General features: G+C 49.7%; 2 protein-coding genes across 4 annotated transcripts in view; both read left to right on the top strand.

Annotated features, from left to right (window-relative positions):
- LOC122611518 overlaps positions 1-16,963 on the top strand; it is a 113,116-nt gene extending 96,153 nt beyond the window's left edge. The window contains 14 exon segments of the mRNA XM_043784654.1: positions 72-377; positions 456-2,205; positions 2,452-3,305; positions 3,308-4,060; positions 4,118-4,768; positions 5,329-5,988; positions 6,055-6,990; positions 7,260-8,945; positions 9,303-9,503; positions 9,565-9,759; positions 9,821-10,816; positions 10,889-14,116; positions 14,180-14,605; positions 14,670-16,963. Coding sequence (XP_043640589.1) covers positions 72-377; positions 456-2,205; positions 2,452-3,305; positions 3,308-4,060; positions 4,118-4,768; positions 5,329-5,988; positions 6,055-6,990; positions 7,260-8,945; positions 9,303-9,503; positions 9,565-9,759; positions 9,821-10,816; positions 10,889-14,116; positions 14,180-14,605; positions 14,670-14,911 — 12,884 coding nt within the window. The 3' untranslated portion in view covers positions 14,912-16,963.
- Positions 16,964-17,405: 442 nt separating this feature from the next.
- LOC122611547 (sodium- and chloride-dependent GABA transporter ine) lies at positions 17,406-26,535 on the top strand. 3 transcript variants are annotated; one of them, XM_043784715.1, is made up of 10 exons: positions 17,406-17,578; positions 19,159-20,149; positions 20,585-20,876; positions 22,403-22,581; positions 23,433-23,567; positions 24,575-24,704; positions 24,773-24,865; positions 24,933-25,884; positions 25,950-26,126; positions 26,190-26,535. In XM_043784715.1, exons 2-10 carry the CDS (start codon positions 19,501-19,503, stop codon positions 26,415-26,417), a joined length of 2,835 nt encoding a protein of 944 aa, XP_043640650.1. In that variant the 5' UTR covers positions 17,406-17,578; positions 19,159-19,500; the 3' UTR covers positions 26,418-26,535. The 3 variants fall into 3 exon arrangements, with proteins under 3 accessions (XP_043640650.1, XP_043640649.1, XP_043640651.1); XM_043784714.1 differs by having other exon boundaries at positions 17,406-20,149; XM_043784716.1 differs by lacking the exons at positions 17,406-17,578; positions 19,159-20,149; positions 20,585-20,876 and adding an exon at positions 21,362-21,606.
- The last annotated feature ends 9 nt before the right edge of the window (positions 26,536-26,544 follow it).

Genomic DNA, 26,544 nt, shown 5'->3' with positions numbered 1-26,544 from the left:
GCACAAATTCATTGATAGCCCCGCCACCAGTTTAGATAATCCAAATCATATGTTTGCGTCAACCCTTTTAGCTCCTTTGACCCCCTGTGACCCCTCACCTTGTGGACCCAATGCCCAGTGTCAAACGTCGCTTAATGAAGCCGTGTGCTCCTGTTTACCCGAATTCTATGGAACCCCACCCAATTGTCGACCCGAGTGTACTCTAAACTCGGAGTGTGCTTATGATAAGGCTTGCGTACATCACAAGTGTGTTGATCCCTGTCCTGGAATTTGCGGTATCAATGCCGAATGTCGCGTGCACTATCATAGTCCCATATGCTACTGCATTTCTTCGCATACGGGTGATCCATTCACACGATGCTACGAAACCCCAAAACGTAAGAATATAAATACCAGTTCTTATGAGGTCCAACAATTGGTTAACAAAAATTATTTCAATATTACACTTTCAACAGCCTTGCGACCCCAAATATACGACACGCCTTCTCCTCCATATCCGGTCGCTATACCCGATCTGGTGTACGTGCAACAACAACAACCGGGAATAGTAAATATTCCGTCTGTCCCTCAACCGATATATCCAACGCCCCAGTCACCACAATACAATGTTAACTACCCATCTCCGCAACCGGAGAATCCACAAAATCCGGGAGTTGTGAATATTCCATCTGTGCCACAGCCAGTTTACCCAACACCTCAACCACCGGTTTACGATGTTAACTACCCAACAACGCCAGTTCCACAACATCCTGGGGTGGTGAATATTCCTTCAGCACCTCGACCAGTGCCTCCGACATCACAGAGACCTGTGTTTATTACGTCGCCCGGAAACCCACAGCCCACACCGCAACCTGGAGTTATTAACATTCCTTCAGTGTCACAACCTGGATATCCAACGCCACAAAGCCCCGTTTATGATACAAACTATCCTACTGCTCAAAGTCCTATTCCGCAACAACCTGGCGTAGTTAATATTCCATCGGTGCCAACTCCAGCATATCCTGCTCCAAATCCACCAGTCAACTATCCAACGCCACCATCATCGCAGATACCAGTCCAACCGGGAGTTATCAATATACCGTCTGTGCCGAATCCAACAGCACCACCACAACATCCTCCCGTTTTTATTCCGTCCCCTGAGAGTCCGTCACCAGCTCCAAAGCCTGGCGTAATTAATATTCCGTCCGTACCGCAACCAGAACACCCAACACCGCAGGTTCCTGTTTATGACGTGAATTACTTAACAACGCCGTCTCCTATTCCTCAAAAGCCTGGAGTTATAAATATTCCTTCAGCACCGCAGCCAGTGCATCCTGCACCCAACCCACCAGTCCACGATATTAATTATCCAACGACGCCAACAGTTCCTCAACAACCGGGTGTTCTTAATATACCATCGTACCCAAGGCCAGTGGAAACGACTCCTCAACCGCCTATATATATACCTTCCCAGGAGCAGCCGAGACCAACACCCGGACCGGCAGTTATCAATGTACCTTCAGTTCCACAACCGGTTTATCCTACGCCACAGGCCCCTGTTTACGACGTGAACTATCCAACATCTCCACCTGTAATACCACACCAACCTGGAGTAGTTAACATTCCATCGGTGCCACTCCCAACGCCTCCAGTTACCCAACGTCCCGTGTTTGTACCATCACCTGTATACACGACTCCCGCACCTCAACCAGGTGTTGTTAATATACCTTCAGTGGCACAGCCAGTGCAACCAACGTATCAACCTCCGGTTGTTGAACGCCCTGCTATATATGACGTGTACTACCCGCCGCCGCCATCCAGGCCAGGTGTGATCAATATTCCTTCGCCCCCAAGGCCCGTATACCCAGTGCCACAGCAACCGATCTACGTTCCGGCACCAGTTTTACATATACCAGCTCCAAGACCAGTTATTCATAACATTCCATCAGTACCTCAACCAACATATCCACATCGCAATCCGCCGATTCAGGATGTTAGCTACCCAGCTCCACAACCAAATCCTCCCGTGCCAGGAATAGTAAATATTCCATCACTGCCTCAGCCCGTATCAACACCCACTCCTGGTGTGATAAATATTCCCTCGCAAGCATCACCTCCGATCTCAGTACCAACTCCTGGAATTGTGAACATTCCATCGATCCCGCAACCAACGCCACAGCCAACTCCTTCACCTGGAATTATTAATATTCCTTCAGTGCCTCAACCGTTCCCATCGCCAACTTCTGGTGTGATCAATATTCCGCAACAACCAACTCCACATCCCGCGGTTCAGCAGCCCGGAATTATAAACATTCCGTCGATACCACAACCCACCACTCCAACCACCCAGCATCCGATACAAGATGTTCAATATGAAATCCAGAGACCACAGCCTACACCTGGGGTAATCAACATTCCCTCTGTGCCACAACCTACGTATCCAACTCAAAGGCCATCCTATCCGGATGTCAGTTACCCAACTGTACAGCCAAATTCTCCGGTACCTGGAACTATTAATATTCCCTCGGTGCCTCAGCCAGTGCCATCACCAACGCCTGGAGTGATAAATTTGCCATCACCGCCATCTTATCCGACACCAATTCCGAAACCTGGAATTATAAACATTCCGTCGGTACCACAACCAACCACTCCAACCACCCAGCATCCGATACAGGATGTTCAATATGAAATCCAGAGACCACAGCCTACACCTGGGGTAATCAACATTCCCTCTGTGCCACAACCTACGTATCCAACTCAAAGGCCATCCTATCCGGATGTCAGTTACCCAACTGTACAGCCAAATTCTCCGGTACCTGGAACTATTAATATTCCCTCGGTGCCCCAGCCAGTGCCATCAGCAACGCCTGGAGTGATCAATGTGCCCTCACAACCATCTTATCCGACACCAATTCCAAAACCTGGAATCATCAATGTTCCCTCGATACCGCAGCCTATACCATCAACACCACAACATCCTGTGCAAGAGGTTTATCACGATACTCAGAAGCCACAAGCAATTCCCGGTGTGGTTAATATTCCATCTGTTCCGCAGCCAACGCCTGATCGCCCTAATTATGATGTGGCAAAACCAGATTTCGAGTTCAACCCGTGCTATCCATCGCCTTGTGGTCCATACTCTCATTGTCACAATCGATTTGGAGTGGCTGCCTGTGTTTGCCTACCCAATTACCGAGGAACTCCACCGAATTGCCGACCAGAATGCGTAATTAATTCGGATTGTCCATCAGATTTGGCATGCATCAATGAAAAGTGCAGAGATCCTTGTCCAGGATCTTGTGCATACAATGCCGTGTGCCGTGTGCATAACATGTGCCTAATTGTTACTGCCAGAACGGCTACACCGGAAATCCATTTACTTCCTGTCAACCTACACCTATAGCTCCTGTGCAACGTGAGCCCACTGAGGCGAAGGATCCATGCTATCCATCTATTTGCGGACCAAACGCTGTGTGCAATAATGGAAAGTGCAGCTGCATACCGGAATATCGAGGAGATCCCTATGTGGGCTGTAGGCCCGAATGTATTCTCAATACAGACTGCGCCAGGGATAAGGCTTGCATTCAACAGAAGTGCAAGGATCCGTGTCCAGGCACTTGTGGATTACAGGCCCTGTGTCATGTGTACAACCATGTGGCCACCTGCACTTGTCCGGAAGGAATGCAGGGCGATGCCTTTGTGAGATGTGATCCAAAACCAAAGCCTCAACCCCCAGCGCCAGTACCACCTACGACTTTGCCGGCCATCGTACCGCAACGTGCTCCGATCAATCCCTGCCAGCCCACTCCCTGTGGACCCAACTCCCAGTGCACAGCTTTCCATGAGCAAGCGATTTGCTACTGCCTGCCAAATTTCATTGGCACGCCACCAGGCTGTCGTCCAGAGTGTACCTCCAACTCAGACTGTCCCCTCGACAAATATTGTCTGAATCTCAGGTGTCGCGATCCGTGTCCCGGAGCTTGTGGCATTCGCGCCATTTGTCATGTCCAGAACCACGGTCCCTTGTGCGTGTGTCCCACCCATTTGACCGGTAATCCCCTGCTGGCCTGTCAACCCATAGGTATACCACAAAAATCGCCCAAACCAAAAGACCACTTTTCTAATTCCTCTATTTTAGTTATTCCCCCTGTAGAGCGCGATGAAGTGAATCCCTGCCAGCCCTCGCCCTGTGGCCCGAACTCCGAGTGCCAAGCCACGTCCGGCGGAGCTCGCTGCTCCTGCCTACCCCAGTATCACGGCACCCCGCCCTTCTGTCGGCCGGAGTGCGTGAACAGCGCTGATTGTCCGGCGGACAAGGCGTGCCGAAACTACAAGTGCATTGATCCCTGCCCTGGCAGCTGTGGTCACTCAGCTCTCTGTCGTGTGGTAGCCCACAGTCCTGTGTGCTACTGTCCCGAAGGCTATGTGGGCAATGCCTATAGCCTTTGCACTCGACCCGAGCCGAGTCCACCTGCCGTGGTGATCCTGCCTTGCAATCCCAGTCCCTGTGGCGTAAACGCATTCTGTCAGCCGCACAATGACTTGAGCGTGTGCCAGTGCCTGCCGGGTTACTATGGCAATCCCTCTGAGATTTGCCGACCCGAATGCACCGTCAACTCGGACTGTCCAAGCCACAGAGCTTGTATGAGCGAGAAGTGTCGCGATCCTTGTCCCGGAGCTTGTGGCCTTAATGCCCTCTGTCAGGTTATTAACCACAGCCCAGTTTGCGAGTGCCACGCGGGCTATGTGGGCAATCCCTATCACAGCTGTCGCATTCCGCAGCGTGAACGTAAGAAAAAATCTCCTTATTTTGGCTATCTAAAACCGACCCTAATGCGAACTTTTTCTCTAAACAACAACGCCTTACTCGAATTATTTTCTGCTCCGTCTTACAACATATAAGCCCATTGATAATTTGGGAGAACCTTTCAACGCCGAACTAAATATGACTACTTGCTAATGCTGCAAACAACAACGCTGTACTCAATTCTCTGCCTCAGTTATCTTGTATTTCCTCCTTTTAAGTGCCCTAATTTTATCCGTCCATTACGACTTAATCCTCATACATTTTTGATCTCTACGCTGTGATCTCAACGTTCTGTGATATTTTTGTTAAATCGTAAACAATAATGTTTCAGCAACAACGAAATACTACTGCCGATTATCTTTCAGCTACCTCATTTAAATATAAAATCATCAAGTGCCCTTGGATTCTTCCAACGATTATGCTCAGTGACAATATGCTAGCTTTAGTAATTATTAATCTCGCTTTTGGTTGCCTTTAATAATGCTTCGCTTTTGGTCCGCTGTTACGCAAATTTTAAAAATCCCACCTTTGACTTCCTTTAGCCCCCGCACCGGAATATGTGAACCCCTGTCAGCCATCGCCATGCGGTGCCAATTCCCAGTGTCGCGAGTCACAGGGACAGGCTATCTGCTCCTGCCTGCCGGAGTTTGTGGGCACACCGCCCTCGTGTCGTCCGGAATGTGTGATCAGCGCCGAGTGTCCGGCGGATAGGGCGTGCATTAACCAGAAGTGCCAGGACCCTTGTCCTGGAGCATGTGGCTTGAATGCCCAGTGCCATGTACGCAATCACAGTCCGCTGTGCTCGTGTCAGCCCGGGTTCACCGGAGATGCTCTGACCCGCTGTCTGCCAGTACCGCCTCCACAACCACCGAAGTCCAATGATATCCGCGATCCTTGCGTACCATCACCTTGTGGACCCTACTCTCAGTGCCGCGTGGTTAATGGCGGAGCTAGTTGCAGCTGCCTTCCCAATTATGTGGGAGCGGCTCCTAATTGCCGTCCGGAATGTACCATCAATGCGGAGTGTCCCAGTAATCTGGCCTGCATCAACGAGAAGTGTCGCGATCCATGTCCAGGAGCCTGTGGCTTTGCTGCCCAGTGCAGTGTCATCAACCATACGCCCAGTTGTTCGTGTCCCTCTGGTTACACGGGAGATCCGTTCACCAGCTGCCGAGTTCTGCCGCCACCACTGCCCCCGAAGAGTATGCCCGACCCTTTACCTGAAACCCAAGAAGATTTCCCTAAGCTAGGCCCCATTTCTCTTGCAGCTCCATCCGATCCCTGCCAGCCTTCGCCCTGCGGAGCTAACGCTCTGTGCAACAATGGCCAGTGCTCTTGCCTGCCAGAGTATCATGGTGATCCCTACACTGGATGCCGTCCCGAATGTGTTTTGAACTCGGATTGTCCCAGGAATAGGGCGTGTGTCAACCAGAAGTGCGTTGATCCTTGTCCAGGCCACTGTGGCCTCAATGCTCTCTGCGATGCTGTTAACCACATTGCCATGTGTCACTGCCCCGAACGGATGACGGGCAATGCGTTCGTCTCCTGCCAGCCAATTCGCGATGATCCACCACCAACGACACCCAATCCATGCCAGCCCTCGCCGTGCGGAGCAAATGCGCAGTGCCTAGAGAGGAATGGCAATGCCATCTGCTCTTGCCTAGCCGGATACTTCGGTCAGCCGCCCAACTGCCGATTGGAGTGCTACTCCAGCTCCGATTGCTCCCAAGTGCACACCTGCATTAACAACAAGTGTGTGGACCCGTGCCCGGGCAAATGTGGTCTGAATGCAGTGTGCCAGGCGATCCAGCACAGAGCCCATTGCGAGTGCATCCCGAGATACACAGGAAATGCCTTTGTTCAATGCAACCCCATTCCAGTTCCCGAAAAACCAGAACCAGTGCGCGATCCTTGCCAACCCTCGCCCTGTGGTCCCAACTCGCAGTGCACGAATGTCAACGGCCAAGCGGAGTGTCGCTGTCTCCAGGAGTTCCAGGGTACCCCGCCAAACTGCCGACCGGAGTGTGTAAGCCACGATGAGTGTGCCAACACCCTGGCCTGCATGAACCAGAAGTGCGGAGATCCCTGTCCCGGAAGCTGTGGCCAAAGTGCCCAGTGTACGGTCAGCCTTCACATACCGAACTGTCAGTGCCCCGTGGGCATGACTGGTGATCCATTCCGAATTTGCCTGCCCAAACCACGTGGTAAGATCTCCCAAGTAACGACATCCCAATCCAGTATCTTACCTTACCTTACTTGCCAAACCAGAGTTTCCCAATTTTTGACTCCTTTTAAGCAGGAATATTACCCAAAAGTTATAAACCCCCTGGTCCAATATATAATTATTACAACAACAGTTCTTACAACATTTAAGAACCCCAAACAAGTTTGCATATTGTAATTAGGCAGGGCTCACTGTTAAAAATTACTCCTTTTTATACAGTATCCTAACATATGAATATTACGATTTCAGACGAACCAAAGCCAGCACCAACTCCCAAGAATCCATGCTACCCTTCACCCTGCGGTACCAATGCCGTGTGCCGCGTTCAGGGAGAGAACTACGTCTGCGAGTGCAGCCAACTGGAGTACATCGGCAATCCCTACGAGGGTTGTCGCCCCGAATGTGTGGGCAACTCCGAGTGTCCGGCCAATCAGGCTTGCATCCGCAGCAAGTGCCAGGATCCTTGTCCAGGAGTGTGTGGACTGGAGGCCATTTGCACCATGAACAACCACATACCGATCTGCTCCTGCCCGCCGGGCTACACAGGCAATGCGTTTGCCCAGTGCACCCGTCAGCTGACACCACCTCCTCCCTCGGACCCTTGCTATCCGTCCCCGTGTGGACCCAATTCGATTTGCAGAATTCAGAACGAGAAGTCTGTGTGCGAGTGCCTGCCCGGATTCTTCGGAAATCCGCTGGCCCAGGGATGTCGCCCTGAATGCACCCTCAGTTCGGACTGCGCCAAGGATCGGGCTTGCATCAACTCCAAGTGCGTGGATGCCTGCGTGGGAGAGTGTGGATTCGGAGCTGTTTGCCAAACGATCAACCACAGCCCGGTGTGCAGTTGCCCTGCCAACATGGTGGGCAATCCGTTCGTCCAGTGCGAGGAGCCACGCCAGGCCGAGCCTATCGATCCCTGCCAGCCTTCTCCGTGCCGAAGCAATGGAATTTGTCGTGTATACAATGGAGCTGCCACCTGCAGCTATCCGGAGTGCGTTATCAACGAGGATTGTTCCCGGGATAGGGCGTGCGTTAGCCAAAAGTGCCGTGACCCTTGCCTGAATGCCTGTGGCATCAATGCCATCTGTCGGTCCATTAACCACAAGGCTGTTTGCAGTTGCCCACCAGAGTTCTACGGATCTCCGTACGCTCAGTGTGTCAGGCAGATACCGGAGCCAGAGCCCAAGCCGGAATGCATCAGTGACGGTGATTGCACCAATGACAAGGCCTGCATCAACCAAGTTTGCCGCAATCCATGCGAGCAATCGAACATCTGCGCCCCACAGGCGCGTTGCCATGTCCAGCTCCACCGGCCATTGTGCGTCTGCAATGAGGGATATACTGGAAACGCCTTGCAAAACTGCTACCTTCTGGGATGCCGATCGGATGGTGAATGTGCCGCCAATGAGGCTTGTGTTAACCAGCAGTGCGTGGATCCATGTGGTTTCACGCAGTGCGGAACGGGAGCCATTTGTCGGGCGGACTTTAACCACCGAGCTAGGTGCCATTGCCTGGACGGATACCGCGGCAATCCTCTGGTGCGCTGCGAACGTCCAGAGTGCCGATCCGATGACGAATGTGCCTTCCACCTGGCCTGCCGTAATGAGCGCTGCGAAGACCCGTGCAACTGCGGCATTGGAGCCCAGTGCCGTGTGGAGAACCATCGTGCCCAGTGTCGTTGTCCAGCCGGCTTCAGTGGCAACCCGGCCGTAAGATGTGATCTTGTGCCAACACAACCGGAGGGCTGCACCATGGATGCGGAGTGTCCCAGCAAACTGGCCTGCTTTGGCGGCGAGTGCAAGAACCCGTGCGATGTCACGCATCCGTGTGGCGCCAATGCCATCTGCGAAGTAGTCGACACACTGCCTCTGCGCACCATGATGTGCAGCTGCTTACCTGGCTATGTGGGTGAAGCCGACATTGGATGTCACAAAGGTAAGTTATGGCTGGTGGAAAGATCGCAAGGAGCCCCGGAGTGTGTTGATTTGTTAGACAGCTGTCTATTAACTCAACCCAACCAAGCTTTTGGATCTCCTCATTCCAGCTTATTAAAATACGCTTTACTTTTGAGTTTGCTTTTCTCATTGCAGCAGCAGGTTTTTTATAAAGTGCTTATACAAATATTTATCTTGAATTACAATCCCATTTATAGTGTTGCAAACCCATTATCCTGAGCAGTTGCACCTATATATATTTTGACTGCACTCTATAACTCTTAACTGTTGCACATAAACACTTAGCAATCATACATTTACTTTGGAGAAATCTCTAATCGATGATTCTTTTACGCAGAACCCCCGCGTGATCAGGGCTGTACGTCACATGATCAGTGCCAGGATACGGAAGCCTGCCGTGGCGGAAACTGTGTCAATCCCTGCCTGGATGCCTCGCCTTGTGCTCGAAGCGCCCAGTGTTTGGCCCAACAGCATCGCGCCATTTGCAGCTGTCCTGAAAGGACACAAGGAGATCCATTCACCAACTGCTACGAGCCACGTAAGCTACCAACAATAATTCGGATCAAACTGATTGCTCTAATAATGTGCTATATTTCCAGCTGAAATCAAGACTGGCTGCACCCACGATTCGGAATGCGCACCGACCACGGCCTGCATCAATCAACGCTGCCAGGATCCTTGTGCCGAGGCCAATCCATGTGCCGGAAATGCCGAGTGCCGCGTGCAGAACTCCCGACCAATTTGCTTCTGTCCAGCTGGTTGGGGTGGTGACCCACAAGTTCAATGCTACAAACGTAAGTACTCCATGTGAAACACCCTTAAAGACATAGCATAATGTGATCTTTAATCCTTCAGCTGAATGCAAGATCAACGCCGACTGTCCATATGACAAGACCTGCTTGAACGAAAACTGCGTGGATCCATGCACTCATGGCCAAGTGCGTTGCGGCAACGGGGCCCAGTGCCTGGCTCAGAACCACCAGGCTGTGTGTATCTGTCCGACCGGAACTCAAGGAAATCCCTTCATCTCCTGCATCACTGGCCACTGCCAGTACAACGAGGATTGTGCGGACCATGAAGCTTGCGATCGTTTGAACCGTGTTTGCCGACCCGTTTGCGATCAGGAGACCTGTGCCCTAAACGCCATCTGTGTGGGTCGTCGCCATCAGCCTCAGTGCGAGTGCCGACCCGGATACCAGGGCAATCCACACGTGCAGTGCGATATACCAGTGAAGACGCCCAAGCCTCAGTGTACACAGGATGCCGACTGTCCATCAAAATTGGCTTGCATAAATGAGCGCTGCGCAGATCCTTGCGCTATGCCTCATGTTTGTACTCCGCAGCAGACTTGTACGGTTTTGGATACCCTTCCCAAGCGAGCCATGGCATGCAAGTGCCCCGGCGATACAGTGACGGATATCTCACGCAACTGCGTGCCCATTAATGTACCCAAGGTCATAACCGGCTGCCAGCACAACTCTGAGTGCGCCAATACCGAGATCTGTTCGAATGGAAACTGCCTAGATGCCTGCCGACTGGAGAGATGTGGCGTCAATGCCCAGTGTACAGCTCGGGATCACTATGCTCAGTGCAACTGCCCTAAGGGCTACCAAGGCAATCCACGCATCGAATGCTACACCACGGAAGTTGATAAACCACGAATCCCCAATCCTATCTGCTCCCGCAACGACGACTGTCCCAGGGATGAGATTTGTCGCAACGAGATTTGCGTCAGTCCGTGCGCCGCTGACGACTGTGGAATTGGAGCCTACTGCCATGTGCAGCAGCGAAAGGCCATCTGCCGCTGTCCACCTGGTTACTCCGGTAACCCACAAGACCGCTGCCTGCCACGTAAGTGTTTTGTTATTTGTTTTTGAAATCTATCAAGTTTCTGCAATACTAATAACCATTTCATCTCCGTAGCTTCCGATGTGATCCTGGTGGGCTGCAAGTCTAGCACCGACTGTCCCTCGAACGAGGCCTGCATCAACACCCAGTGCGCCAGCCCTTGCAACTGTGGACCCAATGCCGAGTGCACGGTGAAGAACCACCATCCGATCTGCTACTGCAAGCCTGGATTCTCCGGAAATGCCCAGTTTGGATGTGCACCCATTGGCTGCCAGTCGGATGACGAGTGCAGCGGTGACAAGCAGTGTGTGAACCGCGAGTGCATCAATCCCTGCCTGGCCAGCGATCCGTGTGCCCTTAATGCCGAGTGCTACGGGCGTAACCATCGTGCCAATTGCCGCTGTCCCGTGGGATTGGAGGGTGATCCGTTTGTGCGTTGCTTGCGCTTGGAATGCCACTCAGACTATGACTGCGCATCGAACCTGGCTTGCGTATCAAACGAATGTGTTAGCCCATGTGGCCAACGTAATCCTTGCGCCCAGAATGCCATTTGCCAGGCACTGCAGCATCGCGCTGTTTGCCGTTGTCCGGATCAGTTGCCTTTGGGCAACCCGTATGCTTACTGTGAACCCAGACCTGTGGAGCCCGTCTGCCGCGATGATGGAGATTGCCCAAGTAAGCTGGCCTGCATCGACGACAAGTGTCAAAATCCGTGCGCTGTGCTCTCACCATGCCATCAAACTGCTCAGTGCAGTGTCCTAAACAGCGTTCCAGTGAGAACAATGGTTTGCGAGTGTGCAGAGAATGAGGTGCCCGATGCCAGTGGAGCTTGCCGAAAGATGGTGCCGCCCAGGCAACCAGGCTGCGAGAGCGACCAGGACTGTCCCGACCAAGAGGCCTGCATACACGCGCAGTGCCGCAATCCATGCAACTGTGGAACCAACGCCGTCTGCCAAGTGACCCAACATCGCGCCGTGTGCAGTTGCCAGGATGGATTTGAGGGTAATCCCTATGCCTCCTGTCGCTCCATTGGATGTCGCGTGGACGGTGAGTGCGATTCGGGCAAGGCCTGCGTCAACGGTGACTGCATCAACCCATGCCTGATCAACGATCCATGTGGACCCAACGCCGAGTGCTATGTGCAATCGAACCGTGCCCAGTGCCGCTGCCTGAGTGGCTACAGAGGAAACCCCTACGAGCGTTGTCGTGTCATTGGCTGCAGCAGCAACAACGACTGTCCCACGGACAAGACCTGCCAGAACGAACAGTGCGTGAATCCCTGCGTCTACCACAACCCATGCGCCCCGCGAGCGGAGTGCAGGGCTCAGAACCATCTGGCCGTGTGCCGCTGTCCTGCCGATTTCCTGGGTAATCCATACGTGGACTGCCGACCGCCGCCACAGCCCATCTGCCAGTTGGATACCGATTGTCCAGGTCGCCAGGCCTGCATCAACGAACAGTGCGTGGACCCATGCGTTGTATTGGAACCTTGCCAACGCCCTGCCATCTGCGAGGTAACTCCCACATCACCGGTGCGTACGATGCTCTGTATCTGTCCGGATGGCTATGTCAGCAGAGGAAGTGGAGGCTGCAAGCCCACGCCCGGAATTAAGGAGGTTGGAGGTTGCATCTCGGACTCAGATTGTCCGGCAGATAAGTCCTGCTTGAACAGCGTGTGCCGAGATCCGTGCAACTGTGGCTTGAATGCCGAATGCCGTATTAAGGACCATAAACCCGTTTGCACTTGTCGCCAAGGATTCGAAGGTAACCCAGAGTTTGAGTGCTCTAAGATCGAGTGCAGTATCAACTCAGACTGTCCGGGAACACACGTGTGCCGCAACCAGCTCTGCATCCCTGCCTGCCAGGGTGAGCAGTGTGGAACCAATGCCCAGTGCTTGGCTATCGAACATCGTGCGGTTTGCGAGTGCATCCCAGGACATGGTGGAAACGCCAGGATTGCTTGTACTCCGTTGGGATGTCGCTCAGACGACGAATGTCCAACGGACAAGGCGTGCGTCAACGGCAAATGTAATGATCCTTGTACCACAACTGCTATATGTGCCCAGGACGAGCTCTGCAAGGTGTATCACCACCGACCACAGTGCGCCTGTCCACCAGGAACCGTGCCCGGAAAGAACGGCTGCGAATCGGAGCGACACATTCCCATTTGCATAAGCGATGCGGACTGTCCCAGCCAGAAAGCATGCCTGCGCGGAGAGTGTGTGAATCCGTGCAATGCCACCCAACCATGCGGAGTCAATGCCTTCTGCAGTGTCCGCGATACCTTGCCCGTCAGGACGATGATCTGTGAGTGCCTGGAAGGCTACACTGGCAACCCAGCCGTGCAGTGCGACAAGCGTTCGCTGTGCGTCATCGAGAAGGGCTTCGTTCGGGATGTGGATGGACAATGTGTTTGCCCACCTGGAACCGCTTTGGATATCTACGAATACTGCACCCCATGCCGAGAGGAGCAAGGCTTCCGCATCGACGAGAGTGGACATTGTGTGTGCGCCTTGGAGCGCGGAATGGTGATCGACGAACGCGGCCGTTGCACTTGTCCCATTGATCTGGGCTACCGACTGACTCCACGTGGCGAATGCCAGCCGGAGGAGCCGCCAGAGTGCACGAGCAATGATCAGTGCGCCGACAACCGTTTCTGCAATCTAGACACCAAGACCTGTGAGGATCCTTGCCTGACCAAGGTGTGCGGAGTGAATGCCTTCTGTAACGCCGTGAATCACCGAGCCCAGTGCCAGTGCATCACCGGTTACACGGGCAATCCGGAGCTACACTGCAACCACACTAACTTCCGCACCGACTTCCCACGACCTGATATGGTCGTCAGTTGTCTTGCCGATGGAGTTCAAGTAGAGATCCACATCACGGAGCCAGGATTCAATGGAGTGTTGTACGTTAAGGGACACAGCAAGGACGAGGAGTGCCGACGGGTGGTCAACCTGGCTGGCGAGACTGTTCCTCGTACCGAGATCTTCCGCGTCCACTTCGGTAGCTGCGGCATGCAGGCAGTGAAGGATGTGGCCAGCTTCGTGCTGGTCATTCAGAAACATCCCAAGCTGGTCACCTACAAGGCCCAGGCCTACAACATCAAGTGTGTCTACCAGACTGGCGAGAAGAATGTCACTCTAGGATTCAACGTTTCCATGCTGACGACTGCCGGCACAATTGCCAACACAGGACCGCCGCCGATCTGCCAGATGCGCATCATCACCAACGAAGGTGAAGAGATCAACTCGGCCGAGATCGGCGACAATCTCAAGCTGCAAGTGGATGTGGAGCCAGCCAGTAAGTATCATATATATTTAACACCTTTAAAAATGTATGCTTATCTCTATATTTCACTTCTAGCCATTTATGGAGGCTTTGCCCGCTCTTGTATTGCCAAAACGATGGAGGACAACGTGCAGAACGAGTATCTGGTCACGGATGAGAATGGCTGCGCCACGGATACCAGTATCTTTGGCAACTGGGAGTACAACCCAGACACGAACAGCCTGCTGGCCAGTTTCAATGCCTTCAAGTTCCCATCGAGCGATAACATCCGCTTCCAGTGCAACATACGAGTCTGCTTTGGACGCTGTCAACCCGTCAATTGTGGTGGCTACAACGCCTTCGGGCGACGTCGCCGCTCCATTGCGGACAACTCCACCGATGCGACCGCCATTGCCACGAATTCGGGTGTGGAGGGTCAACTGCGCGAAGAGATCACAATCTCGTCAAATGCCATTTTGACATTCGAGAAGCGCAGCGGTCAAGGTCTCAATGATGCCAACAGTAAGTAGTCCTGCAATGGATCATAGCCCGAACCATAACTAACTTTGATTTCCATTTCCCACAGTAAAACCGGCGGCTCAAAGGGTCGAGGACATCTGCGTGTCTATGGTGGGACTGATCATTGCGCTGGTCATCACGGCTCTGCTGGCTCTTGTGGCCGTTGCCGTGGCTGTTTCCTGCTGGCTGATGGCCTACAGGAGGAGGCCCAAGACCATTGCGCCCCTGCCCCATCCCCCAGAGTTCCCCAACCCGCTGTTCTCCAATCCGGACGCAGTGCCCGAGCCAACGCCGGATTACATCTCCTAAACGTAACGTAACAGTACACTGATACACAACACCTAGCTATATCTTTAGTATGTAAGAATATCGAATGATAATGAAAAAGAAAACTTTGTGAATATTTGAAAGGCAAGTGCAAAAGGTTATGATTAACGCAAAAGAGATCAAATCGCGAAAGATAATCAAGATTGAAGAAAAGAAAAACAAAAGTACAGTTGTGAGCTGAAAGTATAGCCGGCTCTGTTGGCCGTAAAACGAAACTATGAAAGATTGAATTATTGTAAAAAGCAAAAATGACAAAGCGAGAATCGCATGAAGAATGCACGAAAGTAATTTAGTAGCTTAAGAAAATAATTTTATTAATTGTAATAACGATTAGTATTCTCCTTCCTACTAACATGAGAATTCCGCGTAGTGTTTGTACGTTTAGCTGCCACATAGAGAGACCACCAACTGCCAAACAGATGTGAGGGAATTCACCCATAGAGAGTGCAGCTACAAACGAATTCTCGTCCTCTAACGACAACTTCTTCATTAGTCGCGAACCAATATTAATTCTGTTATATATGTATAACTAAAGACTTCCTATAAATATTTAGGGTGTGGGTAGTAGCAACGACACTTTGTATTATAGCACAGACACACGCACACACAACTGCAACTACTTCCTGTAATTTAGATACCAACTCAACTCGCCCGTTAAAATTGAAAACTGCCTTTGATTTCCAACAAGAAAAAACGAACAATGCACCCCAGAATACTCTCTAGCATAATATATGTAGGAGATCGTTGGGCCTCGGTCGATAGGATACTATTCCACGTCTATCATCCATAACCACTGGACAATATATCAACGATTGTCCCAGTTGGATTGTAGGCAAGCTCAAGAGTCCAAAACACACACACACACAAACCTCGAAGAAATCAGACCACTCTAACAGCTTATAGACGTGGGAACAGTTTCATCTGGATCTAGGCAGCAACTCGTTGAGGGAACATAACTATAACTGCCACTGAGGCGTCATCAGCGCACAAAAGATACTTATCTATTGCATAGGAAATACTAGGTTTGTTTTAATTTTAATCGCAACACCGACTAATGGAGGATTTGATTTTGACTACTGTCCCTCGACCACTTACTTGTACTACACTCTACTATGATTAACCATTATTTTTGTAGTTTTATAGTCAATTAATATTAAATTGTTGTGATTGTTTTTAATGCAAAAGAGATACTTCCACTAACTTACTAATATGTAGACACAAAAGTACAGAGCGTACTTAAAAAGGCAACGAACCAGCGCCCCTGCCCCTGCCCCGCCCCCCTTTCCATTCTCCATCGGAAACAGCAGGCCTCTGTTAACGCGCCGGAAACTATGCAGCGAATTTCCGTTTCCGGCGCCCGCTTCACGGAGCATGTCTTGTCCCGATGCGATGATTGCTGGTGGGATTGCGGGTTCGCAGGGCGAGGCCTGGATAATTAAATTATTAAACATGAAGTTTTAAATTAATATTATTAAACGTAAACAAAATGTATAGTCACTACTTTAAGAGGAAAGAGAATTTTCTTTATAGTAAAATACCATACAAAATAAACTCGCACTCAGACACGTACACAAAGAGACAGAATTTGTAAATAATACACAGGCAAACTCTATGGTATTTTTAGTAGCGCATTATTGTGTATAGGTTTCTGCACCTTGACTCCCAAATCCGAACTAAATCACAGGCTAACCCTAACCCATGCCAGGCATAAAATTATTTTCTTAATTCCATAGCCCATAGAATGTACAAGCAAGTGCACAAATTTGCAACAGCCTCGTTCACAATTACCACACACTTTTATTTTTCTTCACAAGAACCGCTTCGAAATCGGAACCTAAATAGAGTTACATTGAACATAGACAAAACTTTTTGCACTGGCAGCAAATATAAAAGAGAAAATAATAAGAAATAAGAATGGCTCTTATTGTAAAAAGAAAGCAATAGTTAAATTGTACTTATAACGAGAAACGAACATAATTGTAATCGCTTATTGTAAACTAATAAATAAATAAATAAATATAAATCAACAATCAAGTCGGTTGCGTACGGTGGGGACTCCAACGATAATTAAATTAAGTATTCCTCCAGCATTCCACTTGCACTCGACTTGAATCTGGCCAGTTAAGCGATCAAGCGGTCACATATGTGGCGAAAATTGTAGCTTCTTCTTGGTGGTCAGATAATCCGAATTAATATTCCAGCATTTTGGGGGAGCGGGAACAAGCCTAACCCGTAGTGCTTCTCAAATCGGCCCGCCACTTATAATACTGGATCCGCTCTCCGGCAGAGTGGTCGGGCCAGATATGGGTAGAGCGGCGAGATATAGCTGGCCATATACACATACTATAGCTACATTTGTATATACACGTGTACATGTGGAGAGCGCGAGCGGATCGGGTTTGTGGTATGCCGCAGCAGCAGTCGCAAGTGCAAACGATATTCGCACATGGGGATTGGATCAGTTGACATTTGACGGCGCGCGTGTTGGCACGTTTTCGGGGCCTCCTCCATGGACTCATGGTTAATCTGTTAAGTCGTCGAAAGTGCGGCACGTAAAGTTGAGCACCTCGCACTACACTCGCACACTGGGCATTAAGTATACGCGGCGTTATCTCGATCCGCTCGATTGCCGTTGTCGGGTAATTTGATGTGCGTTGATTGTTCTATTACGTTTATTATGATTGAAATTGGTCATTGTTCGGCGGCTGAATGAATGGATCTCCATGCCCCACACACGAATCTAAATTGAACTGCAGGAACAAGTGAATCAAAGTGAATAAAATTACCATTATTAGTGTCGATCGCTGGCGCTCTGATTGCCATCATTAAAGTGTGTGTGATTATCCATTTGGCCAAGGTGTTAAATATTTTTGTTTGTTTAATCTTCGAGTGCAGCACAGCATATCGGTTAAAGCAGCACTTAATGGCTGTTTGTTGGGGCAGCAACTGGGCAAACAAACATGTTGTATAATGGGGAATTTAGCACTGGATGGGCACAGCTTTCATTAACAAGTCGGAGTGTTAATTTGGTCTTATAGTTCAGTGCGAGACAAGGGATGTGCCCGGAATAGAACATCTGTTGATGCCGCAGCTTTCTATAGACGTTTTACGACTTACAATGAGGTATAGCTGTCGTATACGGTGTCGCAATGTTTCTCCCACTGTCAAACTCGAAGTAAGCAATTACCAAAACATTTCTCAGGGTTTAGCTTTCTCAGCTTCAGCCGTAAAGCGAATTGAATTCACACATCGCACCATAAGTGATTTATTGCCCGACAAAAGTAATCAATCAGGTTTTTTTTCCTTTTAGTGTGAGGGATTGAACGAAAGCCCCAAAAAGTCAAGCGTTGATATTTTAAGAAGCTTACTCTACTCGTACCGTACACAGTTATGTAAATACAATTGGAATGTTTTCGAGCTCAGTTTAATCGGTTTTTATTCGTGCCTCGCGCTCTGGCTGAAAATTTACATTTTTACTACTTGAGTGCGGCTGATTTTCATATTACAACGAAACCCCCTAGCGTGCCATGATATATGATATGTGTACGGTAAGATGCGTAATTATTAATTACGGCACAGTTGAGCCAGCTCGCTGACCTTTCGTGGTCTGCTGCTGACCGGAGAGTCACTGGAGCAGATCGCGTGCCAATGACGTAGTGCCACTTGTTCCTCCACAAGCGGAAACTTTCAAACTCAAAGAGCCCGATATGGGTAAAAGCGTCACTCTCAGTCATCGAAACGAAAGCAGTCCGAGAAATGCTTTCCAAGAAGGCGACCACGAGAGGTGGGCGACGTGGTCGGGAGCAACCTTTTAGGGCCACATCGCCGATAAGATACAAATTTGTATCTGTAACGTCAAGTGCGAGTTGCCGTTCACCTGTGTGTGGCTGAAGAGCTCGAGTTGGTTTATCTGTGGCGGTGATAAAATGTAAAAAAAAATGGAACAAAACTTCAGTTTGTTTATTTATATAAACAAATACGAGAAAAATATATAAAGTTTAGGTAAAAAGAAAAGGTAAATTCAGTCAGTTTTATGGGTGCGCACTGAGTTGGGAAAGTGAATTCCCCAGAAAGTGATAACAATTTGCAGAGTAGGCATACAATGTTTTACTTTATTAAAGAGCAACATGGTTAAAGAGCAACTTTCATGAAAGTAATCACCTCTATTAAAGCAAATAAAGATAACTCGTGCTGGCTTTCACATGATTTAGTTTATTTTGATTTAAAAGCTCAAACTCACGCGGCCAGCAACAACAACATTGTGCAACTCAAGGTTTAAATGTGATTTAAAATTGTGTCAACCAGTACTCGCAATCGCAATCGCAGATTGCGAGCATTCAAAATGATAGATATGAAAGCGGCCCCAGCATCAGCGAACCAGTGCAAAATCCAACAACAGTCGCCGTTCAAAATGTTTTTATGATAAAGCGACCAGCGAATAGCACGCAGCAAGCAGCAACTAGCAACCTGCAACTAGCAACACATCAACTGGCAACCAGCAACACAGCTACAGCAGCCACACGAATTTCCCACAGAGAGGCCCTCCTCTCTACTCAACCTCAACCTTCCCAATGGCGGACAACAAAGACGCCAGCCAGGTGCTAGGCACCACACCCGACCAGGTGGTGCTCAAACGCGCCCCGCCCACCGGCCTAACGCCCTTGAGGCACAGCCAACTCTCTGACAGCGGCGCGGAGAGCTGCTACGAGGGCGACGAGCAGGCACGGCTCATCCGGTCGTCCTCGTCCCGGGCGCACAAGTTCATCATTATACCGGCCACCCCAGGAACACCGCCGGGAAGCGGTGCGGTAGCCGGACCACTTCCCTTCCGCCAAACCAGCTCCACCACCGCGCTGGCGGCCATGGCGGCGGCTCTGCACAAACAGCCGCCACAGCGCCAGGCATCGGTCCGCACCAGGCCCAATTCGGAGGTATTGCTACCGGGCCAGGTGGTGCAGGCCCATCAGCCGACGGCAGCCGGATCCACCTCCACGGTCACCTTCACCATCGACGATTGCGATGAACAAGCCGCTGCGATTCCTGAGCCATCTGCAGCTCCAGTTCCCGTGACCATGCCCGCCATCTCACCCACGCCCGCCACCCTGACCTGCACCACCACCACCACCATGGCCGGGGATTCGGTGGCCGTCTCGCCGCTCAGCATGGAGCTGAAATCGCGCTTAGGCAGCCACCACAGCAGTATGCGCTCCGTGGTCTCAGGTTGGTGACCCTCAAACCTCACTGCCCATCCCTCACCCGCATATTGAGTTGCAAAGTGCGCGTATGTAATTGCTTGTACTCAATTGCTTTGCTTGAAAACGCCTCCTAATCTTTTAATTGCACGAAATACTTGAACAGGCTTTTGATAATGTTGTCCTACTAATAATTAAATGTCTACCTATAAGTGCCCCAGTGTCATTCAGCGAAAGTTAGTTTGGCTTACCTAATATTCAGCTACTCGAGTTCTACATCATTAAGGCAAATTTGAGGCATATAATGGCACAAATTGTAATTATTGTGTAATTATTAATTCTGTAATTGATTATATACCCTTTATCGCGCTGGAAATGCAGTCATTTGATATGATAACATCATCAGATATTATCTTTTACCTGGAACTATTATAATGCGATTATATTTCATAATCCCTTGCAGGTTATCTTCCGGGCCTGAGCGACAGTAGCGGCAATCTGGTTGGAGCCGTATCGATGGCCACTTCCGGATTACAGGCCCCCAATCCGCTGTACATGCAACCACAGGCCTCGCTGAGCGGCAGTTCCTATCATTTCCACGACCTGGCCGGCAACCAGATCTACTCCGATGTGACCTCCGTTCGCTCGCTGGCCTCCATTGGCATTGGGTCGACGGATGGACGCAAGCTGGTCATCCGGCGAGTGCCCACCACCGCCAACGAGCTCTTCGACATGGTCAATCCGCAGACGCCGCCGTAAGTGTTAATTAAAACCCGAGCTCTTCTGAATCAGTAAAGTAGAGGGGTCGCATAAATTTCCAAATCAAATTTTAATTGAAATTTCTGTTAGCTGTTTCTCTCTGTGTATAGTTAGGGCCATTAGCTTGACAAAGGGGCGCCGATAAAACGATCTAACAGTTGTGGCAAATTTGGCCAGCATTTGGCACCTTAGCATAGAATAACATTGTTGAACATTTGGCAAACAGGGAATTTTAACACCCTTGTGGCATCTTTGGGCGCGGGGTCCACATGATTGCCAACCAAAACGTGCCAATCTCGCATCAGCTATTTTTAAGCAACGTTCCTTAACGAGATCAATAGCTCGGTTCGATCGGTTTTGTGATTTATCTGTTTGTGTTGGCCGGACCAATTACCACGCTCCATTGTGTGCTCCATAAACACCGGGATTGCGGCCGAAACCCGGCTGAAAATTGCCGGATTTGTAGTCAGTAGCGCGTCAACCCACGAGCCGATCAGTTGCCACTCCTAGTGTCCATCCAGTGCCCGCGACTACTGCTCCACATATCCTTGGCATCCATGGATACCTTCACAGTTCAAAGGCTGCATTACAAGTAACTCCTGAATACAAGTAGATTAAACCACAGGAGTAGGCGAGAGTCGAGATGCCAAACCGCCAGGATTACGATGCCCAGTCCTCGAGGCACTCGGAGCAGTCCTTCTTCCGCTTCAACCGGGTGGCCAAAGTGTAAGAGCCCAGGGGAAAAATTCCAGTTGCATAACGTCTCGAATCAGGCCTTTAAACGCTGATCGTCTGCTTTATTTGCCATAAGCATTAGCGATAAAGCGCTGATTAAATTTGAATGAATGCTTGATTGTTAAGTAGACTGTTTATACCCAACTTACCACTAGTCCACAAAGGATAGTAAATATGTGTTTTTTTAATGCCTGCCTATATATAGTGCTGCTTATAAAATGTTGATATATCAAGAGTTTTCGGAGAAATTGCATTTTGGACACAATTTATATACAAATTTTATAATATTTAGTTTTCATTATATCAGGCACTTTGCTAAACAGAAACTAGGATATAGATTTATGTACATAGCATTTAATTTAACAAAGCACTGATTCACAATGACTATAATTCCGTTTGGCAAAACACATAAATATTATTAAAAGCGCCGTGTGGTCGACATGCGACCGCTCAACTGCATATTTTCAATATTTCCCCGATTTAATCAAAACACTCAAATGGGGGAGAAGCCGACACGAACGGCTGCTCAAATCGGTGGCACCTCCACCCACACCACCAATTGCACACAATTCAGCAGCCATCCATGACACGACAATCCCGGATCAGATTCTCGTCACCGGCACAATGCACCGCCAGTTGACACCTCCAATGGAATGGCCAGCCCCCACATGGTGGGTTCGGGTCCATGTGATTACTGCAATTAAGCCATTTGACGCATCAACTAATTTAGTGTGTGTGCTGTGCATGTATGGCTATTTTTGAATCCTCCTCCGCCTTCTCTTTTTAGACCCTTGGGGATTGATGACGACGACAGCTACTTGGACATGTCCGATGAGACGGCGCACCTGAAGCCGCGCCAGCAGCACTGGGCCAACAAGATGCAGTTCGTCCTGGCCTGCATTGGATACTCGGTGGGTCTGGGCAACGTCTGGCGATTTCCCTACATGTGCTACAAGAGTGGCGGTGGTAAGTTCGCATATGCACAGTGCTATAAATTGACTAGCATTTATGTATATTTACGATAAGATTATTTTTTGGCGATTTCTATAGATATGAGATACTTTTCTTTACTCAGTTACTATTTTTACTTGTTATACTTGCACAGAAACTATTTATACCCCTATCTGTGCCTCCGAAAAAGATCTCCGGTTCAATTGGGAATTAAGAAAGGGGTCAGTCGTAGGCAATTCCGAGATTTTCCGGGGAAGGCTTAGCGGAAGTGCCTCGTGAGAGTCCAGCAAGTGACTAAGAGTGCCGCCAAAAAAAAATAAACCTGCACATGCGATAAGACAGATATTGAGATAGTTACTTTGATTTCGTGCGACGGCAATGGGAAGATATGGGGGTTTAGTTGTTTGTTTTAGTTGCTCTAAAACATTTGACAATTTTGCGCTTTAAGCGGCATTTCCGCTGAAACGTTTAAAAGTCATAAATTAAAATTTGTTTAAGCTCAGGGCAGCGGGCATAGATAATAGAGCGGTCACTGTCATCACTTGGCCGGTGTTTCTCGATCACGCGAGCTCGGAGGCCCGCGTCCATCTTCATTTGCACTTGGAGACCCGGAGCTGGGCCCCTGCCTAGCTACCCCATTTCTCGAGGGGATCGGGAATGGAAATGGGGGCGTAATGAGCTGGTGTGACAGTGGAGAAACTGGCACACGACCTCCTGCTAATGACGCGTAGAATGATAGACGGCAGTTTCATGCCATTTGCATTTGCTTATGTCAAATATTTATAATTAATTTAAATTATTTGCTTAGCTGCTCTCGTCCAGGGCTACACGTACATGTGTACATGATTTGCTTTTCGTCGTTACAGGTGTTTTTCTAGTACCTTATTGCATAATACTGTTCATATGCAGCATTCCGCTGCTCTTCATGGAGCTCTCCGTTGGCCAATACACCGGTCGAGGACCCATTGGGGCACTGGGTCAACTGTGTCCTCTGTTCAAGGGTGAGTAAAAGTATAAAACGCAATTTGTTATCTTTAAAGTTTGATATTTATAAGTCTAATACATGAAGTTAATGTATTTGTACTTGCACAGCTGTACAACAATGGCATACGGCTCGTATACGTAATAGTTATCAATAAATATTACACATACGGCCTGTTGTCAAGAGCGACGTTTGTGAATAGAGAATGGTATATTCTTATAGATCATATATGCAATTTAAATTGTTGCCTATAGTATTGCGTCATTTGCAATTTTCAAATGCGTCATGCTTGTCATAACTTTGAAAACCCCCCTTGGAAACAAATGAAAGCCAGGCTTGTCCAACCAGCATGACAAACATAAAAGAGAGCCCGCTGATTTGGCCAAGTATGAACTTGGCCATGGGCCAAGGTCAATCAAATATTTAGCCAGCTTGCCGAGCTCTATTTTGCGTTGTGATTTACACCAGGTAATCACAATCGCAGTGAGCCTTCTCATTCCGTGCGCTGCGATGCTCCACTTGCATACGGGCGGAAGCTAATTAGCTGGGCCATTGTGTTGTGGAGGTGGCGTGAAAACCCGAAGGCAAGCCGGGAAAATTCCCCCCTCCTCACACCACCAGCACAAGCTGTGTGGTAGGCACAGTAGATTTTGCTATTTTTGCCGTTGCCAAACGCTTAATTACTGTCAATATTTTGCAAACAAACCACGCCCACGAAGATGCAAGCTAATAAATATTAATAACGTGTAAAAACTATTTAACCACGATTCGCGAACGACTTCGAACGGATCCAATTGTCGCCGTAAGAGGCAGGCATATGGCCAATTATGCAGATGAGGGCCAGTCTAGACATGTGATTCCATACGAAACCGGTCCGACTGTCATCTGGCCTAATTAAGTCTAATTTTCGTGTATGCTCAACTCAATGCAACTGGCATTGCCATAATGTTGAGCTGCAGCTGGAGATCCCCGACTGATTTGGGTGTGCTGGGTTACTTATCGATGGCCTCTTTTCTGCCTCCTCAGGAGCCGGACTCGCCAGCGTGGTCGTCTCGTTCCTCATGTCCACCTACTATAGTGTCATCATAGCCTACGCCATCTACTACTTCTTCACGTCATTCAAAACGGAGATGCCCTGGATCGACTGCAACAACAGGTGGGTTACCCATATTTCCCATTCATATATGGCTTCTTCTTATGTGGGTTTCCATCAATGACTTCCAGGTGGAACACGCCGGATTGCTGGGTGCCGCAGCGCAAGGGGATAAATGCCAGTGCGCCGGACACATCTCGCACTCCTTCCGAGGAATTCTTCGAGTAATATACAGCATACTTACATAAGAAAAATCATTGTAACCTTATATATGTGATCTCCCTTCGACAGAAACAAGGTCCTGCAGATCAGCGGTGGCCTGGAGTATCCGGGCATGATGCGCTGGGAGCTGTTCGCCTGCTTGATCTGCGCCTGGCTGATGGTCTACTTCGCCACGTGGAAGTCGATCAAGTCGTCGGCGAAGGTGCGCTACTTCACGGCCACCTTTCCCTTCGTGCTGATCATCATCCTGATGGCGCGAGCGGTGACCCTGGACGGAGCTGCGGAGGGTCTGCGCTTCTTCTTCCGTCCCAAGTGGTCGGAGCTGAAGAACGCCAATGTGTGGATCAACGCCGCCTCCCAGAACTTCAACTCGCTGGGCATCACCTTCGGATCCATGATCTCCTTTGCCAGCTACAACAAGTACAACAACAATATCCTGCGGGATACTGTGGCAGTGAGTGCGGTGAATATGATCACCAGTCTCCTGGTGGGCATCTTTGCCTTCTCCACACTGGGCAACCTGGCCCTGGAGCAGAACACCAATGTGAGGGACGTCATCGGTGATGGACCAGGCATGATATTCGTGGTGTATCCCCAGGCGATGGCTAAGATGCCGTACGCCCAGCTCTGGGCGGTCATGTTCTTCTTCATGCTGCTCTGCCTCGGTCTGAACTCGCAGTTTGCCATCGTGGAGGTGGTGGTCACCTCCATACAGGATGGCTTTCCGCGTTGGATCAAGCGACACCTGGGCTATCACGAAATTGTGGTGCTGTTCGTCTGTGTCATCTCGTGTCTGTTCGGGATGCCCAACATCATACAGGGTGGCATCTACTACTTCCAGCTAATGGATCACTACGCCGCCTCCGTGACGATCATGTTCCTGGCCTTCTGCCAAATGATCGCCATTGCCTGGTTCTACGGCACGGGAAGACTGTCGAAGAACGTCAAGCAAATGACCGGAAAGGCGCCTTCCCTCTATTTCAGATCCTGCTGGCTGGTCCTGGGACCCTGCCTCCTCTTTGTAAGTAACCCCGAGTCTTAGCTAAATAGAATTGATCTAAAAGCATGGGATATTTGCGAATGCAGGCCATCTGGGTGTTGAGTCTGATCAACTACCAAGAGCCCACCTACCACAACGGACGCTATACCTATCCGGACTGGGCCTATGGAATAGGCTGGATGTTCGCCTCGTTCTCGCTGATCTGCATACCAGGATATGCGGTTATCAACTTCCTGCGCTCCAGTGGAGATACCTTTTGGGAAGTATGTTTGTTTTGGCATATTCCTATGCCCAATTATTAACCCGATATTCAAATCCTTTTGTAGCGCATTCGCAACACGCTGCGACCAAACATCTACGAGTGCAAAATCTGCGGTGAACATCACTGCGAACACGACTTTCCGGAGCAGGAGCAGTTCATGCTGACACAGGAACTGGCCACCGTGTACAAGCCCGCGAACCCACACTTGCTCCATCTCGGCCAGAAGTACGGCTACAACGCCATGCAAGCCTCAGCCGCACATGCGGAGGGAGGAGCACCAAGTGCCCAGTAACTGGTAGGAACCTCTCCCAACAATAGCCATTTCCGAGTATTTTTAACGAATCACTTTTGTAAGTTAACTGCAGAAATTAAAGTATTTAAATAAATTGTAGAACGAGACTACTGGATTAAGGAGGTTA

Source organism: Drosophila teissieri, chromosome 2L (genome assembly GCF_016746235.2).
Source record: "Drosophila teissieri strain GT53w chromosome 2L, Prin_Dtei_1.1, whole genome shotgun sequence".
In the NCBI taxonomy this organism is placed as follows: Eukaryota; Metazoa; Arthropoda; class Insecta; order Diptera; family Drosophilidae; genus Drosophila; species Drosophila teissieri.
Note: the sequence above shows the minus strand (reverse complement) of the source record. Positions and strands in the feature narration are given on the sequence as shown.

Coding starts and splice junctions, on each gene's coding strand:
- LOC122611547 (XM_043784715.1), top strand. CDS start 19,501: ATGGCGGACAACAAAGACGCCAGCCAGGTGCTAGGCACCACACCCGAC. Junction 23,568..24,574: donor ACTGTGTCCTCTGTTCAAGG/GTGAGTAAAAGT, acceptor CTGCCTCCTCAG/GAGCCGGACTCGCCAGCGTG. Junction 25,885..25,949: donor TGGGACCCTGCCTCCTCTTT/GTAAGTAACCCC, acceptor TTGCGAATGCAG/GCCATCTGGGTGTTGAGTCT.